The sequence below is a fragment of the Chiloscyllium punctatum genome, chromosome 8, assembly GCF_047496795.1.
Source record: "Chiloscyllium punctatum isolate Juve2018m chromosome 8, sChiPun1.3, whole genome shotgun sequence".
NCBI lineage: Eukaryota > Metazoa > Chordata > Chondrichthyes > Orectolobiformes > Hemiscylliidae > Chiloscyllium > Chiloscyllium punctatum.
In genome coordinates, this window is record NC_092746.1 from 32,682,739 (window position 1) to 32,700,066 (window position 17,328).

Genomic DNA, 17,328 nt, shown 5'->3' on the forward strand with positions numbered 1-17,328 from the left:
GATTGGACTTCAAATTACTTCTAGAAAAATGTTTATTATTTATCATTCCTCTACTATACTGTAGCTTTCATGTTTTGCATTCTTATGCGCTTTATGCCTTGTACGATTGTATAGTTTGTGCTGTCCATGTAGCACCCTCGGTACTGGAGGAATGGTGTCTTGTTTTTACTGTATCAGTTGTATATGGTAGAAATGACAAATAAAAGCTACTCGACTAATGTAGAGAATCAGCTTCAATCCGTTGAGTGATGGAACATGATTGAAAGACTAAACGGGTCTGATCTTTTAAAAAATACTCTCAATAACAATATTCTCAAGTCCTATTGTTCAGCACCAAACAGGTGATAGTGCCTTTATGAATGATTACTTTTTTTTACTGAGTATCACAAAAAATCTTCCATCAGATCCTTGTGCATCAGACAAGTCATTCCCCCAGCAAAAATAAATTCCTACAAGAAATTCATTTCCCAAATGTGTTATTTTGTGATCATTGTGTTGCTGATTCAATTGCAAGTGTAGAGAATTTTACATTCATCAATTCCTACTTGCGTAAAAGGACACATGTCGATGGTGCAGTAACAACAAATTAACTTGTTGATTTGTTATTTTTCAGGTGCAGGAGATTACAGATAACATAAGCAATGGAATACCACAAATTATGCAGAATGGCAGACCAACATGATGAAAAGAATACTTCACAGAAATAAAACTTTTACTGCAAGTTAACTCTGCATGACGAATGTGATATTTTTACATAGCCCATAATTATTAATACCAAAGTCTGGAGTTCAGGTTTCTGTAAGCAAACCACTACCAGGTGCCAGAAACAGCAGAGTGGCACTACAATCTCAAGGAAGCTTCAAAGAAATACTCAGCCCTGAGTTTACAAGAAGATTTAAAAGAGATTCAGAAGGTCCAGGTGTATCGCTTTAAGGAATGTTTTGTGAGAAATCAAAGGCTAGAATTTTAAGAAACATCACTCAACAGACTTTCCAAGAAGCATGCAAAAGAAGCTATTCAGCTTTCAAAGAAAGCACGAACAGTTATTGATATTCAAAAGCAGATTTTCACGGAATGCCAACAATACTAAAACAAATTCAATCTCCAAGTTACTGTATCTATGCTAAATACACTACTATATATATATACACTATGGGTGAAAGATGGACAATATAATGACTATTTGTTGTTGAATTCTATATTTAAAAATTATGAATCACTATTTTTCTATAAATGTTATTATGACTTCATAACAAATATCACAGTAAATAAGCATAGCTTCATCAGTCTGCACTTGGGTCTCTTAAACATATTTCTTCCTCTCCCACAGCAAAACATTTGTCCTGCTTTGATTGAGAAAAGTTAACATAATGGTAATGAGGATATTATCATAGACGTAGGATTTGTTATGCCACAATATTCTCTCTTGTGACCTCAGTTTGCTGTTGTATGTAAACTGCTTTTGGTTGGGCACACATTATAATGTACTCTTGATGCAGATAATACTGAAAAATGATTTCTGATAGCAAATCTACAATGATTAAACATTTACTTTTGGCAAAAAGAACATGAAGCAGTGGGACTAGCTTGAGAATAAAGTCTTTTACTCCAAATGCAATGAATAGCAGTGTAGTTTTAGTTTCTAGGAGGGGCGACATTAGATAGGATGACATTATTTACAGGTACCATAATTACTGGAAAAATATTTCCTCAACAATATGATGAATATTGGTACTGCATTCAAAATACCATCCATTAATCTTCTGATGAATATTAATAAATATTAGTACATTTATTAAAATATGTTGCTTGTTGTTTCAGTCAATAAATGCTCTCTCCGCCACAATCCAAAGCTGGTAATTGCTTTGGAATTGCTCTCACTCAGCTGCTCTAAGTTTACGCGCAGGATGTCAGAGAAAATTCCTGGCCCAAGAAATGTTTCAGGTTTCATAACTGGACTAAGCTGCATCACATAACTTCAACCTAGATAGGGATTGAAATACTACATTTAGTCTCTGGGTACCCTTAGACTAGACTGGAATGGAAATCAACAAGGTAAAAACAATAAGGTAAAAACAATAACTGCAGATGCTGGAAACCAGATTCTGGATTAGTGGTGCTGGAAGAGCACAGCAGTTCAGGCAGCATCCAACGAGCAGCGAAATCGACGTTTTGGGCAAAAGCCCTTCATCAGGAATAAAGGCAGTGAGCCTGAAGCGTGGAGAGATAATGGAATGGAAATCAGTTACAGTTCCTGATACTGTTTGTCCAGTAACGACAAGTGGATAGAGTACGTTAATGAACATGGGTGAGGATGAGATCAGGGTGACAGTGATGTCTTCCTTCTAGACAAATGGTGCGCAATTGTCTGGTAATTGTCCCTGTCTATATTCATAGAGTCATACAGCATGGAAACAGACACTTTGGTCACGTTGACCAGATATCTTAAATTGATCCAGTCCCATTTGCCAGCACTTGGCCCATATCCAACTAAGCCCTTCCTACCCATCCAGGTGCCTTTTAAATGTTGTAATTGTACCAGCCTCCACCACTTCCTCTGGCAATTTGTTTGATACATGCACCATACTCTGCATGAAAACATTGCCCCTCAAGTCCCTTTTAAATCTTTCCTCTTTCACTTTAAAGCTATACCTTCTAGTTTTTGACTCCACTACCCTTGCAAAAAGACCATGGCTATCCATGCCCCTCCTGATTTTTTAAACCTCTGTAAGGTCACTCCTAAACCTCCAACATTCCAGAGAAAAATCCCATAACTCAAAAATCAGTATAACTTAGCCTTGAATACATTCAATGGCCCAATCCCCATTACTCTCTGGGGGAAAAGTAGTCCAAAGACCAACAACAAACTCCTCCTCATCTCTGATTTAAACCTTTCAGTTTGATGCTGCGCCCTCGGAGTTGGAAATCGCCCCACAAGGGAAAACATTGACCATTTCAAGCCCCGTCAGAATTCTGTGTTTTAGCATGATCACCTCTCATTCTTCTAAACCTAACTTGAGACAGCAAAGTTGAGTAACCAGCAGCATAAAGGTTACTGACTGCATACACAGTAATAAAAACAGCGACTTTATGAAGAACCGGAGTCTGATTTAATTCACATGGACAAATTAGCATCAGTGGGTCAATGAGTAGCATACATCAGCAAGGAAACACTTGGAACACTTGAAACAAGGAACTCCTCGTTGGTCAACGCATCTTCAGTATTCTACAGAATGAGAGTCATTCAAACATCGAATGGTGTAGTAATAACACCATGAGCAGCATGGTGGCGCAATGGTTAGCACTACTGCCAACAGTCCCAGGGGCCCAGGTTCAATTCCACCCTCAGGTGACTGTGTGGAGTTTGCACATTCTCCCCATGTCTGTGTGGGTTTCTTTTGGGTGCTCTGGCTTCCTCCCACAGTCCAAAGGTGTGTGGGTTAGGTGAACTGACCCTTCTAAATTGCCTATGGTGTTTCAGGGATGTGTAGGTTAGGTGTATTAGTCAGGGGAATGGTGGGTTACTGTTTGGAGGGTTGGTGTTGACTTGTTGGGCCAAATGACCTATTTCCACACTGTAGGGATTCTAACTATAGACAGATTAACATCAGTGCTAGATAAGGTTTTACAAACAATAATCCAGGGGAAAAAAGCCACTGATACTTCGCGGGGATTGAGTTAATTAAGGAGAGATAGCACAGATTTGTAAAAGGTAGATTGAGTTTGATTAATCTAATTTCATTTTTGGTGGAGAAAAAAAAGTGTGAAGTGGGAGAAGGAATGGAGGAGGCAATGTAGATTTAGTGGCACTGTGCTAAGGAGTATGTTATAATAGAGGGAGCTAGGGTTCCATGTGCATATATTTTTTATGTGGCATATGAGATCTTGGTCTTTACAAATAAAGGTATTAAGTACAAAAACAGGATCTTTATATGACTCTAGTTAGACCATAACTATAATATTGTATACAATTCTAGTCACCACACTTTGTGAAGGTGTAGAGAATCATTCCAGGGATAAAAGATATTTGCTAGATTTTTGTTTCAAGAAATCAGGGTTCCTCTTTTGGAACAAAGAATATTGAAGGCAGATTTGACAGAGGTGTACAAGACTGACAAGTTCAGGTGAGATAGATGAAGAAAGGTTTTCCCAATGCAATGATGGATGACATAATTTTAAGGTTTGGTTAAGAAATAAATGGAGGGTGAATGTGCGAAAGATTTTTTTTATTTTTTACAAAGCTATTAGCAATGACCAGGAACTTGTTGCTTATGAGACTTGTGGAGATGGAGACCATTTGCTGAATTTTATTTGAAATTGGCTAAGTGTCAATCTTGGAGAGTTAAATGGAGGTTTGTCTTCACAAGTCCCACCAAATTTAGTCACACTATCTTCACAAACTAACTTTATCACCTATGCATTGCACCTCTATGGCACCATACTTGTTCATAGACAGAAATCCTCTCCACTGATGGGATTGCCAAAGATTCCTGTCTTGGACAACACAAATAAAACACAGTTTTGAACCAGATCAAGTGAGGGAGGTCCAGAGCTGACTTGTATGGTCCATGTCATTTTCCACACACATCAGACAAGAGAAAACTGGCACCCCTCTTCAAGACCAGTGGCCTGGAGGTTAGAATGGTGCAGAGAAGGGCATATTCCTCCCACAGGACTAGCAGAGTAGATTGCAGCACCAGGCCCTGCCAGCCTGGTCTGAAGCTGTCACCCAGGTCAGTAAAGCCTCCACAGTCTGTGACATGCCTGCATCAATGACACTAATTGCTATATCAGGATTAGTGCCTACTATTTTTCTCTGCTATCTCATACTACCTTGGTCACCACACAAACTTCCCATCAAGGCTTATGGTCGACCACTCTCACTATCATACACAACATCTTCCTTAATTTGTTCTTACCACCCTAAATCCCCCTCACCTTAACCCTGCATGCCCTCTGCCCTGCCCATGCACTCACTTGAGTCACCTCATCACCTTTCTCCCACCTGCACCAGCACAAACAGCCACATCACCCATTTTCATTTCACTCAATCCCTCCCTTCATCCCATTCCACGAAAAAATGGCTCACAATAAACTGGGAGAGAGACAAAGTGGGTGGTGGGATGTACAACATTCAGCTCCTTGTCCCTTATGAAGGCAGGACCTTGCTCCTCCTGGCCAGTAAGGGCCACAAATGCTCATGTGATGATGCCAAAACATCTCTGTCCTAAATCACCATCCATTGCTGTGCTACTCTCCCATTACCACCACTGTAAAGGTATTGTTAGCATACACAAACTATGACCCTTATGTTACGACACAGGGTAAACTCTCCTGCTTAATTTAAAACCAGCAACATAGAAAAGGATTATCCTGTACAGTAATCTGTAAAAAATTGAGTGGCCAAGAACTATGTAAAGTAAAAATTAGCAACTTTATTTCTTAAAGTATAAGAGAATAATTAACTAACAACTATTTACAATTTCTATATTTTATCTTCCCTTCTATAATACGAGTCCAATAAACTCCCAATTAAGATTTACAAAACTTCTTATCTTTTTATCTCAAACCCAGGTAGCTTTGTCTTTGAATCTTCCTGTGTCTTCCTTTCTCCTTGTTAGGAATTTCTGCGTCACAGGTTACTGATTGAAAAGGTACTATTAAGAAATATATTTTTACAAGCAGTCTGTTACATGTTAGGACTTGGCAGTTCTCCTCTCAACTGTTCAAATTCCCCCAGTCTTATACCTCAAAGCATCGGATTGTGTCATTGGCTTTTAAGATTGTCAATACACTCAATTCAAACTTGATTGGAAATTGGTATTTTTCGGGTTATAATATAAACTGATTGGCCAAATTCAAACTTGTTTTTGTCTCCAGGCAACAACCTAATTGACATGTTCGACCCAGTGTTATATTGTTGCCTTATTGAGAACGCTTGGTACTGTGTCCGGTAGTTCTACTGCTTTTAACTCTCTTCAAGGTACACCCACATCTTCATAACACCTCCCCCCTTAAGAAAAAATGAACCATCATAATGAAAAGATGGTTTCATTTTTTTCTACCTTTTAAACACATTACTCTAATATACTGATAACTTTTATGTAAGTTCACCTTAACTTCTTCCCATATACCTATACATAAAACATTAAATAAAGACAAATCTCACCTGAACTCTATCAGTTAAATCTGCAATAATGCGTCTGTGATTACATTCTTCTGACCCAAAACATGAATGATTTTTAAATTAAAAGTCTGTAACACAAGACTCCAACAAAATAGTCTCACGTTCTTATCTTTAAAATGTTCAATGAATGTAAGCGGATTGTGATCAGTGGACACAATCATCTCCGACACATTGTTCGTGGCATATATATCAAAATGCCGTAAGGCCAGTACCAAACTCAATAGTTCCTTTTCAATTCTGGAGTGTTTCCTCTGGTGGATGTTGATCTTCTTCGAAAAGTAACCAACTGGCAGCTCAATCCCATCCTCATCTTCCTGTAGGAATGCAGCTCCAACTCCAATGTCATTAGCATCGATGGCAACTTTAAAAGGTTTTGAAAATGTTGGTGTAGCTAAAACTGGTTTGGTGGTTAATATCGATTTCAAATGGTTGAATGCCTCCTGCATGACTCCGTCCACCGAAACTTTGTGTCCTTCTTCAGCAAACTGGTTAACCGTGCCACTACACTGCTGAAGTTTGGAATCTGCTGAGTCCTAAGAATCGAAACACCTCTTTCTTTGAAGTTGGTCGTAGAAATTCCTCGGTAACCATCGTCTTTGTGTTCTGTGGGGTCAACCTTCTATGACTGATGTTATGTCCCAAGAATGTTACCTCTGCTTTCGCGAATTCTGTTTTATTTACGTTTATCACCAGCTTTGCTTCTCATAGTCGTTCAAAGAGCTCTGCCAACTGTACCATGTGATCTTTCCAGGACTTACTAAAGATCACTACATTGTCCAAACAAACTGCACAGTTTGTTAACCCAGTCACAACTCTGTTCATAAATCTTTGGAATGTGGCAGGTGTGTTCTTCATTCCAAAGGGCATCACTTGAAACTGATATAGCCCATTTGGGGTTACAAATGCAGAAACTTCTTTTGCTGATTCTGATAAAGATACCTGCCAGTAACCACACAGTAAGTCCAACTTGGTGACATAACTGGCTTGTCTGACTTTCTCAACACAGTCCTCTAATCTAGGAATTGGATATGAGTCTGATTTTGTAACAGCATTGACCTTCCGATAATCCACGCAGAATCGTTGTGTCCCATCCGGTTTGGCAATTAAGACAATCGATGAACTACACTCGCTCTGGCTTGGTTCGATGATGTTTCCTTCAAGCATGGCCTCCACCTCCATTTGGACCTGTCTAGCTTTGACAGGATAAAGCTGATAGGGGTGTTGTGTTATTGGAACAGTATTCCCTACATCTACTTCACGTACAACAGCTTTAGTCCTCCCTATCTGATTCTTACATATGTCCTTACACTGCAGTAACAGATCTTTCAACTCCATTCTAGGCTCCTGAGACAAATAGCTTACTAATCTATCCCACTCCTCAAGGACTTCTTCATTTTTAAATCTATTTTGAGGCACCTCAAAATCCATGTCATCTGGAATTGATTCCCCACTCTGCGTGGCAGTAACTAACACCTGCTTCTCCAGTTCTTTCTCTCTAGTATTATACTGTTTCAACATGTTCACGTGACATACCCGATACCTTTTTTTTTCTATCTGGCATCTTTACTAAATAGTACACCTGACTCAACCTTTTCTCAGTTTGATAGGGACCACTAAACCTGGCTTTGAAGGGATCTCCTATCATTGGTAACAGTACTAACATGTTATTCCCTTGGGAAAATATCTGAGTCTCAGAGCTTTTATCTGCCACCTGCTTCATTCTCCACTGTGCCCTCTTTAGCTGCTGTTTAGCAACTCAACTACTTGATTTAGTCTCTCCCTCAACTCCAATACATAATCTAAATGTGAGATTTCCAACTTTGGTCCTGTCAATTTTTCTTTAATTAATTTTAAAGGGCCTCTCACTTCATGACCAAATATAACTCAAAGGGAATAAACTGAGTAGGTTCGTTTGGGGCATCTCTAATGGCAAACAATTCAAATGGGATACCTTTATCCCAATGATTTGGGTAATCCTGACAGTATGCTCTTAACATGGTCTTCAAGGTTTGATGTCACCTTTCTCAAGTTCTCTGGGATTCAAGATGATACGCATTGGATTTAAAGTTCTGTATACCTAAGCTATCCATAACCCCTTTAAACAGCCTAGCAGTTAAACTTGACCTTTGGTCCGACTGAATCTCTCTGGGTAGCCCATACCGTGTGAAGAAAGATACTGACTCTACTACCCTTTTTTGCCTTGATACTTCGGAAATCTGGTAGACACACCCATTATGGTTAACAAGTACTGGTTCCCACTTTTAGTTCTCGGGAGGGTGCCTACACAATCAATTATAGCCCACGTGAAAGGTTCTTCAAATGCAGGAATTGGCAATAGAGGTGCTGGTTTTATTACCGACAGTGGGTTAACTACCAATTGGCATGTATAACACATTTGGGAAAAGTTAACCATACCCTTGTGCATTCCAGGCCAATAAAAATGTTTTTGTACCTTTGTCTGAGTCTTTTGTACCCCTAGGTGATCTCCTACAGGTACTTCATGTGTTACCTGTAACACTTCCTGTCTGTATGCTACCGGCAACACAATCTGGTGCACTTCGGCACATTTGTCCTCTGCACTAACCTGCCGTAGTCTCCATTTACATCTGAGGATTCTATCTTTCAGATAATAACCCTCCGGAATATTCTCTGCCTCCTTTTCAGAGTACGCATTCACATATATATCTTTTATTGTCTTGTCTTGCTGTTGCATGTCTCTTAGCCTTTCGGGACTAAACACTTCTGTCTGACCCTCAGCATGTTCAGGTTTTTCCTGCACCATTACATCAAAGAGGGTATCTGCTAACTGAACTTCAATCTTTCTCTTTACTTTTCACTTAGTGCTGTGACTTACGAAAGTGGGATCTGGTTACCACACAGTCTGGGAAAATTCCAGGATACCTTTGTTTTAACTCCTCACTTTCTTGGTCTTCCTTGGGCTTCTCCACAACAAGGGGTGTCACTCCCACCTTGGATCCTGCCAAATCATTCCCAAGAACAAACTGAATTCCTGGAACTGACACTCTGTCAGTCACTCCCATTGTAACTTCCCCAGTCCTGAGTTGGTACTCCAACCTGAATGTGCATACGGAACGCTAAATTTCTGTCCATTTATCCCACAAATTACCACACTCTCGGGTAACAGATCAGAAAGAATGCATATTCTCTCATCCCTTACTATCAGCAACTGGTTAGATCCTGTATCTCTCAAAATTATAACTTCGTATCCTTCTCTGCCTGTTTTTTTCTGAGTAAATTTTACCCACAGAGGTGAATTCTTTGTAGAGATCAGGTACTAACTCCATACCCAGTCCCTGCCTAGCCTGTGCACACTCCTGCAGCTCCTCGGCTCTTTTTTGGGGTCTCCTTTATTACCTTCATTATGCCATTGGCTTAGCTTCTTTAGCACATCTTTTCCCACAGCGCCTTTCTTTAACAAACAGCACTGTGTCTTTACATGTCTCACCTTCTCTGGCAGTGAAAATACCTTTTCCCAGTGCCCTTCTGAAACCACCGGTACTGATTTTCTGTGTCCCATTCCATTACAGTGAAAACACCTGAGGCTTATCACCTCCTATCCACCCTCTTGTGCTTCTTTAACTTGTGATAAAATCTTACCAGTGCTCTTTATTGTTGGATAGTAGTGTAAGATATCCCCTTCTTCCAACTTCTATCCCTCACAGGACATAATTCTGGCCGGAAGCTTGTCTTATTCACCAACATGTTCTCATCTGCTAATTCTGCTGCCCTTCTCACTTCCTGAACTTTCTGTTTCTCCATGTGAATTCCTACCATCTCTGGAAGTGAGTTTTAAATTCCTCCAGCAGAATAATCTCTCTTAGAGCCTCAAATGTCCTATCTATTTTCAAACCACCCACCCATAGATCAAAGTGACTATGTTTAATTCTTTCATACGCAGCATAGGTCTAACCTGGTGCCTTCTTTGTGTTTCTGAACCACTGTCTATATGTATCTGGTACCAGTTCATAAGCACTTAAAATAGTCTGCTAACCTCTTCATACTCTCTTGTCACCTCATCTGACATCGCAGCAAATACCTGACTGGCTCTGCATACCAGTTTAGTCTGAACTAGCATTACCCATAAATCCTCGCACCACTCCATCTGCCTAGCCATTTTTTTGAATGAAATAAAGAAGGTTTCAACATCTTTCACATCAAAATGTGACAGAGTTTTGACATATTTATATGTATCACTACCTTCTCATTTAATCTCCATCCTGTTAACTTGACTTTGCTGAATAAGTTGCAATTTCTCAAGTTCAAATTCTCTTTCTCTCTCTTCTCTCTCCCTTTCTTCTCTCTCTTTGCTCAGCCAAGAACCTTCTCTCTCTCCCTTTTTCCTCTCCTTCTCTCTTTTTCTTTTTCCTCTCCTCTCTCTCTTTCTCTCTCCTTTTGTTTATCTTCTAACTCCATTTTCCTCAATTGTAATTTAAGTTTTTCAACCTCTTATGCACTTGACTGTTTCTCTGACTCACATAAGTGTTTGAGTAATTTCCTTACAATTTCAGCTTTACTTTTGTCCTTTATTAACCCCAAATCTAATGTCTTTGCTAATTCTAAAGGTATGGCCTTTTTCTTTCCTTCTCAACTTTCTTGGTAATCCCAGAACCTCTTTAACAATTTTAAGAGCCATTTCTCTCACTTTTAATTCAATCAACCACAAGTCATTGTAATTAAACAAGTTGTCTATGTTTTATTTAAAGATCTAGGACACTAATCTGAAAGTGTTTAAATCTGGTGGGATTTTACATACCCCCAAATCTATTCAAATCTGTCTAAACGAGTTCAAATCACAGACCCCAGCCCTCACGCTGTTATGACATGGGGTAAACTCTCCTGCTTAATTTAAAACCAGCAACAAAGAAAAGATTTATCCCATCCACTAATCTGTAAAAATTTGAGTGGCCAAGAACTATGTAAAGTAAAAATTAACAACTTTATTTCTTAAAGTATAACAGAGAATAATTAACTTACCGCTATTTACAATTTCTTTCTCTAACCTATCTTTTACCTTCCCTTCTATAACACTAGTTCAATAACACACCCAGTTAAGATTTACAAAACAACACTTCTTATCTTTTTATCTCAAACCCAGGCAGCTACAGTTTCTTGTCTTCGGATCTTCCTGTGTCTTCTTTTCTCCTTGTTAGGAATTTCTGCATCACAGGTTACTGATTGAAAAGGCACTTTTACGACAGATATTTTTTCAAGCAGTCTGTTCCATGCTAGGACTTGGCAGTTCTCCTCTCAACTGTTCAATTTCCCCCCCAGTCTTATACCTCAGAGCATCAGATTGTGTCATTGGCTTTTAAGATTGCCAACATACTCAATTCAAACTTGATTGGAAATTGGTATTTTTTTCTGGGTATAATTTAAACTGATTGGCCCAATTCCAATTTGCTTTTGTCTGCAGGCAATGAACTAAACAAATTATTTGACCCAGTGTTATATTGTTGCCTTATTGAGAACACTTGGTACTGTGTCCAGTAGTTCTACTGCTTTTAACTCTCTTAAAGGTACACCTACAACTTCATAACACTTAGTTCTCAAATAGGCCAACCTCAGAAGAGATCTCAACATCTGAAGAGAAAACTACAGATACCTCTAAGGATGTGCCAGTAAGGCTGCCTCCTGCACCCTCCACCAGCTCAGATACTGATACCACAACAACTCAATAGTTGGATTAACATCAGGCACACTTGCTAGTAAGCACATCACTGTCGTGTCTCTCCTTGTGGTTGAGGATGTGGTTTGGAATCCAGCGCTCTCAGTGTCTGTTGGAGTTAAGCATGGACTTGCACTTTCTTGCTTGACCACAGGTACTCAGTCCCTGTGGCAAGGATGATGAGGCATTTTGAACTCACTCCTTTGCTCACAAGGACACAAGGCATGCCAGTAGGTACCTCATTAGAGGAGGACCCTACTCGGGCCTCTCAGACATTTCCAGTCAGGATACTCCAGAGATGACCAGGTCTTTCATCTCTGCCATCAGCTTGATAGGAGTTCATACTGGGCATTAACACTCAGCACCTCTGAGCCCTCTATTCAATTACCAAGCCAAAATTCTAAGGTCAACATTCTCCAACGTAGGGCAGAGTCCCTCCATCTCAACTGTGGACCCTGAGACTGCACCTGTACAGAGTTAGAGAGCAATGAAGAAGACTTTGTAATGGGACATAGTCATGTGGGTGACAGTTAATTGTAAATACATGATCGTGTTTATATATTTACATTCACTTTCCATCATCTCCTGTGCGCGTGGATGTTAGTCTGGCTGCAACAAGAAATTGAAGACACAGAACCTCACCATCCTTAGCGCTAGTTTTACCATCCAAAATATGAAGTGAGCTGCTCCTGCACCAGGTTCAGGCTATGGGAACTTGGAGGTGTTAGTTACATTGACAGATAGACAGTCAATCTGTCCAGGTTGCAATACATTGCTTGGACATTAAAGCCATTACTGTGATTGATTCATGATGGGCTACTCAAGACTGCTTGGGGTTACGATTTGTAGTCCATACATTAGGTTACTGCTTAAGGTACATAATAGCATGTGGTGCTCTCAGGTGCTTTTCACCTGTGCTGAACAGATAGCTGTGTAATTCTGCTGCCCACTGAAGGAACTCAAATCACTCAAGCGTGAAGTTCCCTCCTTCTCAGAATGAGGGATAGTGTAGTAAGTCTGGTATTTGCCTAATGGATGGGGTTGCATGAGACTCTGCCCCTGGAGCATGCCCTGTGTCAGTGGTGACTGATGTTCAAAATGGTGATCCAAAGGATCAGGTGGTGAGCTGGGTTTAGCAGATTAACTGCTCTGACTTTCATAGCAGGAATTGTCACCATATAGCTTCTATCCAGCAAGTGGAAGAATGGGATAACTTCATATAAATGAGGTGAGATTAAGTAACAACAAGGATGTTAATGCATGCTAATACATACAAATAGACTGCTCTTTGCCCACTAATAAGAATCTCATCTTGCTGTCTAATACTCAGTTGGAAAATGGGACATTTTGCTCTCGATGTCAAGAAGCTCCTTGCTGGCCATCTCGTACGTTTCCCAACTCTCTGACCAATATTGAAATCATTCCAAAAATGTCACTCAATGAGTTATTTCAAATGGACATTAGATGGGTATTAGAGGTATATAATATTGGCGGACGGGGGGATAAAGCAGAGGAATAGGGAGAATGGAGTGTTCTACAGAGTGCTGGCATGGACTCCTTGGGTTGAACAGCCTTGAGTTGTGCATATTGGCTTCATACCTCTATGACATTGTGTGTCAGGGTCACTGAATGACCTTAAGCCTTTCTATATCTATCAGCTAGCAGCTGTCCATTCAATTAGTTTACCAATTGTTCTGTATCAAGTTGATTGTCCTTTCAATCAATCAAAAATACAATATGCTGCATCTTTTAGGGGTCTCAGTGAGGTGGACTATGGCGAGAGCTATGGCAGAATCATACAGGAAGTCTGCCAAGGCCTGTCTTGAGATTGTGAGCAACTTGCTGCTTCTTTACACTACTGCCCAGTGGCAAGGTGAGTTTCTTGCTAGGCAGTGGTGAAGTTGCTAATTAAGGGGGATCATAGTTTGAATGTAAGCTAGAACCAAATGCCTTATTAATAATTCAATTAATCTTATCATATTCAGCTCTCTGCATTACCAAATGTGGGAACTTAACAAGATGCCCAGAATTCTGAAAGTGGATGTCAGCGCAGGTTCCTGGCAATTTCAGCTCACTGCTGGCTGTGAGGAGCCTCCGTGTTGCTCCACATAAGCAGCATTTCAGGGCATAGTCCATGGGCACCAGCCACATCCATAAACAGTGGTATCTGACAATTTCCTCAGAATCATCATGGTGCCTCTCTAATGCAGGCTGCTGAGGAAACACCGACTTGCATTACAGGACACAGCGGTAACTCATATAGAGAGGCTGCTGTAAGGACACTTCTCAGGTAAGGACAGGAACCCAGTTCAAAAGTTACACTGGGCTGCATCTCAGAGTCGCTTGCTTTCTCTCTTTGTGCTTGCTTACCCACTGTCTGCCTGCAAGTTGGCAGCATCCGTGCCTTTCCTTGCCTTGCCCAAATTAGAGCAGTCACACAACCAGGCAGCTTGCCTTTTTAGTCAGCAGTCCTCAATTAAGGGAATATTCATCTTGATGTGCAGCAGTGAGCTTTGAGATTCTCACAACTACACCATGTGCCAGCAGCATGTTCAGCAAGCACACTGCATGTGCTGCAAGCAGGCCGCCATGCCTAATGGGAATGTTCTTCACTGAAGTCATGGTGGTACCAGTGAAGTGCGGTGCTCACCACCTTGTGCTCCTTAATTCTCAAAAGCTAGTATTCCCAGTGTCAGTACCTGAGCTAGCAGGGATGTGTAGGAGGCAGTCCTGCCAATGCCTCCTGTGAAGCCAATATCCTTTTGTCCTCTGAGGTTGAGGAGGTGGCTTCTGGGGGAGCTGATTGTTTCTCCATGGAGGTCGTGGACTTCCTGCTGATGCCTGCAAGACAGAAGAGAGTGAAGTTAACAATGATGAGCAAAGAATGACACTGGAAGTGCGGTTACTGTTAGAGTTGCAGCGGAATGGAGAATAGTACTTACTCGGTTGGTGGGCAATGGGTGTCACCAATATCCCCAGAGAAGCAGTCCCTGTCTTCACCTGCAAGGGGCAGGATTCTCTCTACACAGAGGCTGAAGTATCTGTCATCAAACAGATTCCATCTATCTGGTCTTTTTCTACTCTATTATAGGCAATCTGAAAAACAGGATGAAGAGGGATTGAGTACACTTAATGAGGGTGGCAGGGGAGTTCATGACGATGTAAGTCATGGAAAGGTGTTGAGGGATTCAAGTTAGTGAGTAGGCAGTGAAGGCTTTGCAGATTTAGTGTTGTTGGGAAGTTTTGTGTGGGGGTGGTGTGCAGGGTAACTGTGAGTGAGGGAAGATGTTGCAGGCAATAATGAGAGTGGAAGAGCCTGGCCCTTGGTGGGATGTGGGTGCAGAAGCAGAGATGGAGTAGAAGAGAGAAGAATGCGGCACTCACACCGCAATGACCTTCTTGGAGTTCTGCTGGCCATTCCTCTAGACTGTAAAGACTTCAGACCAGGCTACTGGGCTCTGGTGTTATAGCCTGGTCTGAAGTCTTCACAGTCTAGAGGAAAGGCCAGCTATCTTCCCCTTCTTGAAATCTTCACACTGCATTCATCACTGAGCAGGGCAGCTCGAATTGCCAATGGCTCATCCGGGTCCACAGAAACCTTATAAACACAGTGCATGGCCAGGGATACAGATTCCCACTGAATGGTAAGTTCTGGGAATGTGGGTGAGGATGGGGATAGAATCAGATGTGAGGAATGTCATTGGGGCAGAGTAGGAAGTTGATGAGGTGAGTTTAGTAAGATGTGATGACACCATCAGCATTCAAATAATGATAAATAGTAAACCCAGATCTTTCTCTCTTAAAAACTATGTCATCAATTAATCTACAGAAAGTTAGGGTTAATGTGTTTTTAAAAAAAAATTACAGTGCATGCTGTGAAGGTTGTCACTAAGGCAGGGGAAAAATAAGATACGTACCATCAAGGCATAAGCCCAATGATCAGTTTCCTGAGATGTTCAATATGACTTCATCAGAAGAATGGCTTATCTGTATTTCATATATCATAAAATTAAGTGGAAGATAATTGAATTGAATAACCTTCTGCCTGTGAAATCAATAGAAAGCATGCTCTCTGAACAACTTATCTTAATTTTCATGTCTCACAAAGTGAGGAAATTTTAAAAAGATGTTAAACCCAAAATATTATTAGCATTAATTTATCCTAATAGCATTAAAATGTCAGCCCAAAATCACTATCCAATGCTGCTGATTGAATTTTATTACAAGTAGACATTATATACGTAAGATTGTGGTTTAATTCAATATCTGATGTAAGGGTCTGCCAGTTCAGTTTTAGTTAATATGCTGATTATTTGTCTGTTGTATAGATTGTCAGCAGTTTTTTTTTTAATGGAACATGAGATTTTGTGTGGGTTTAATTTTATTGCTGACTCCCATTGCTGTATGACGTCATATCGCAAAACATCCTGAGAATGAGTTGCTGTTCAGTCCACTACAGGTTTATAGCAACCACTTATAATGGCTTTCTGCTTTCTTTCACATGTTTGAATTCTGAGGTGTAAGTGTGAATCCTATCATTTAAATGTAATGTCAAGGTGCTTTACCAGTTTAAGGATGAATCTGATTGTGGCTTACTTGAGGATTTTTGAACTTTTTTTTCCACAGAACGGACACAGAAAATATAAGTCTTATTCTGGATTGTGTTTTAAATCAAAATATATTCATACCAGTTTGAAGAAGTAGTTAAATGAAAGTAATTAACTTTTAATTTTCTCTAAAGACCATGAATTTGATACAATTAATTTGTTTGTCCAAGTGATCAAAAAAAATCACACTCATTTTGGTCCTTAATCCCAGGCAGTCATAGAGTCATAGAGGTGTACAGCATGGAAACAGACCCTTCGGTCCAACCCGTCCATGCTGACCAGATATCCCAACCCAATCTTGTCCCACCTGCCAGCACCCGGCCCATATCCCTCCAAACCCTTCCTATTCATATACTCATCCAAATGCCTCATAAATGTTGCAATTGTACCAGCCTCCACCACTTCCTTTGGCAACTCATTCTATACACGTACCAGCCTCTGTGTGAAAACGTTGCTCCGTAGGTCTCTTTTATATCTTTCCCCTCTCACCCTAAACCTATGCCCTCTAGTTCTGGACTCCCCGGTCCCAGGGAAAAGACTTTGTCTATTTATCCTATCCATGCCCCTCATAATTTTGTAAACCTCTATAAGAGTGACTTGACCAAACCCTCCACGGCAAAATAAACCACAGGAGCTGACCCACAATGAGTCAGAATTTTATACAGAAAATTATCAGGATAAGTTTTCAGCAGCCTGAGAAGCAGAGTATAGAAGGAGGCATTTCATTTCAAAATTGGAGGTGTAGTGGACAGCAAAGAGGGTTACCTCAAATTACAACAGGATCTTGACCAGATGGGCCAATGGGCTGAGAAGTGGCAGATGGAGTTTAATTCAGATAAATGCAAGGA

General features: G+C 40.5%; 1 protein-coding gene across 1 annotated transcript in view; it reads left to right on the forward strand.

Annotated features, from left to right (window-relative positions):
- The window catches only part of LOC140480229 (transmembrane protein 196), a 62,175-nt gene extending 60,449 nt beyond the window's left edge, over positions 1-1,726 (forward strand). Inside the window, exon 4 of the mRNA XM_072574941.1 lies at positions 614-1,726. Coding sequence (XP_072431042.1) covers positions 614-682 — 69 coding nt within the window. The 3' untranslated portion in view covers positions 683-1,726. The remainder of the gene's footprint in view (positions 1-613) is intronic.
- Positions 1,727-17,328: the final 15,602 nt, after the last annotated feature.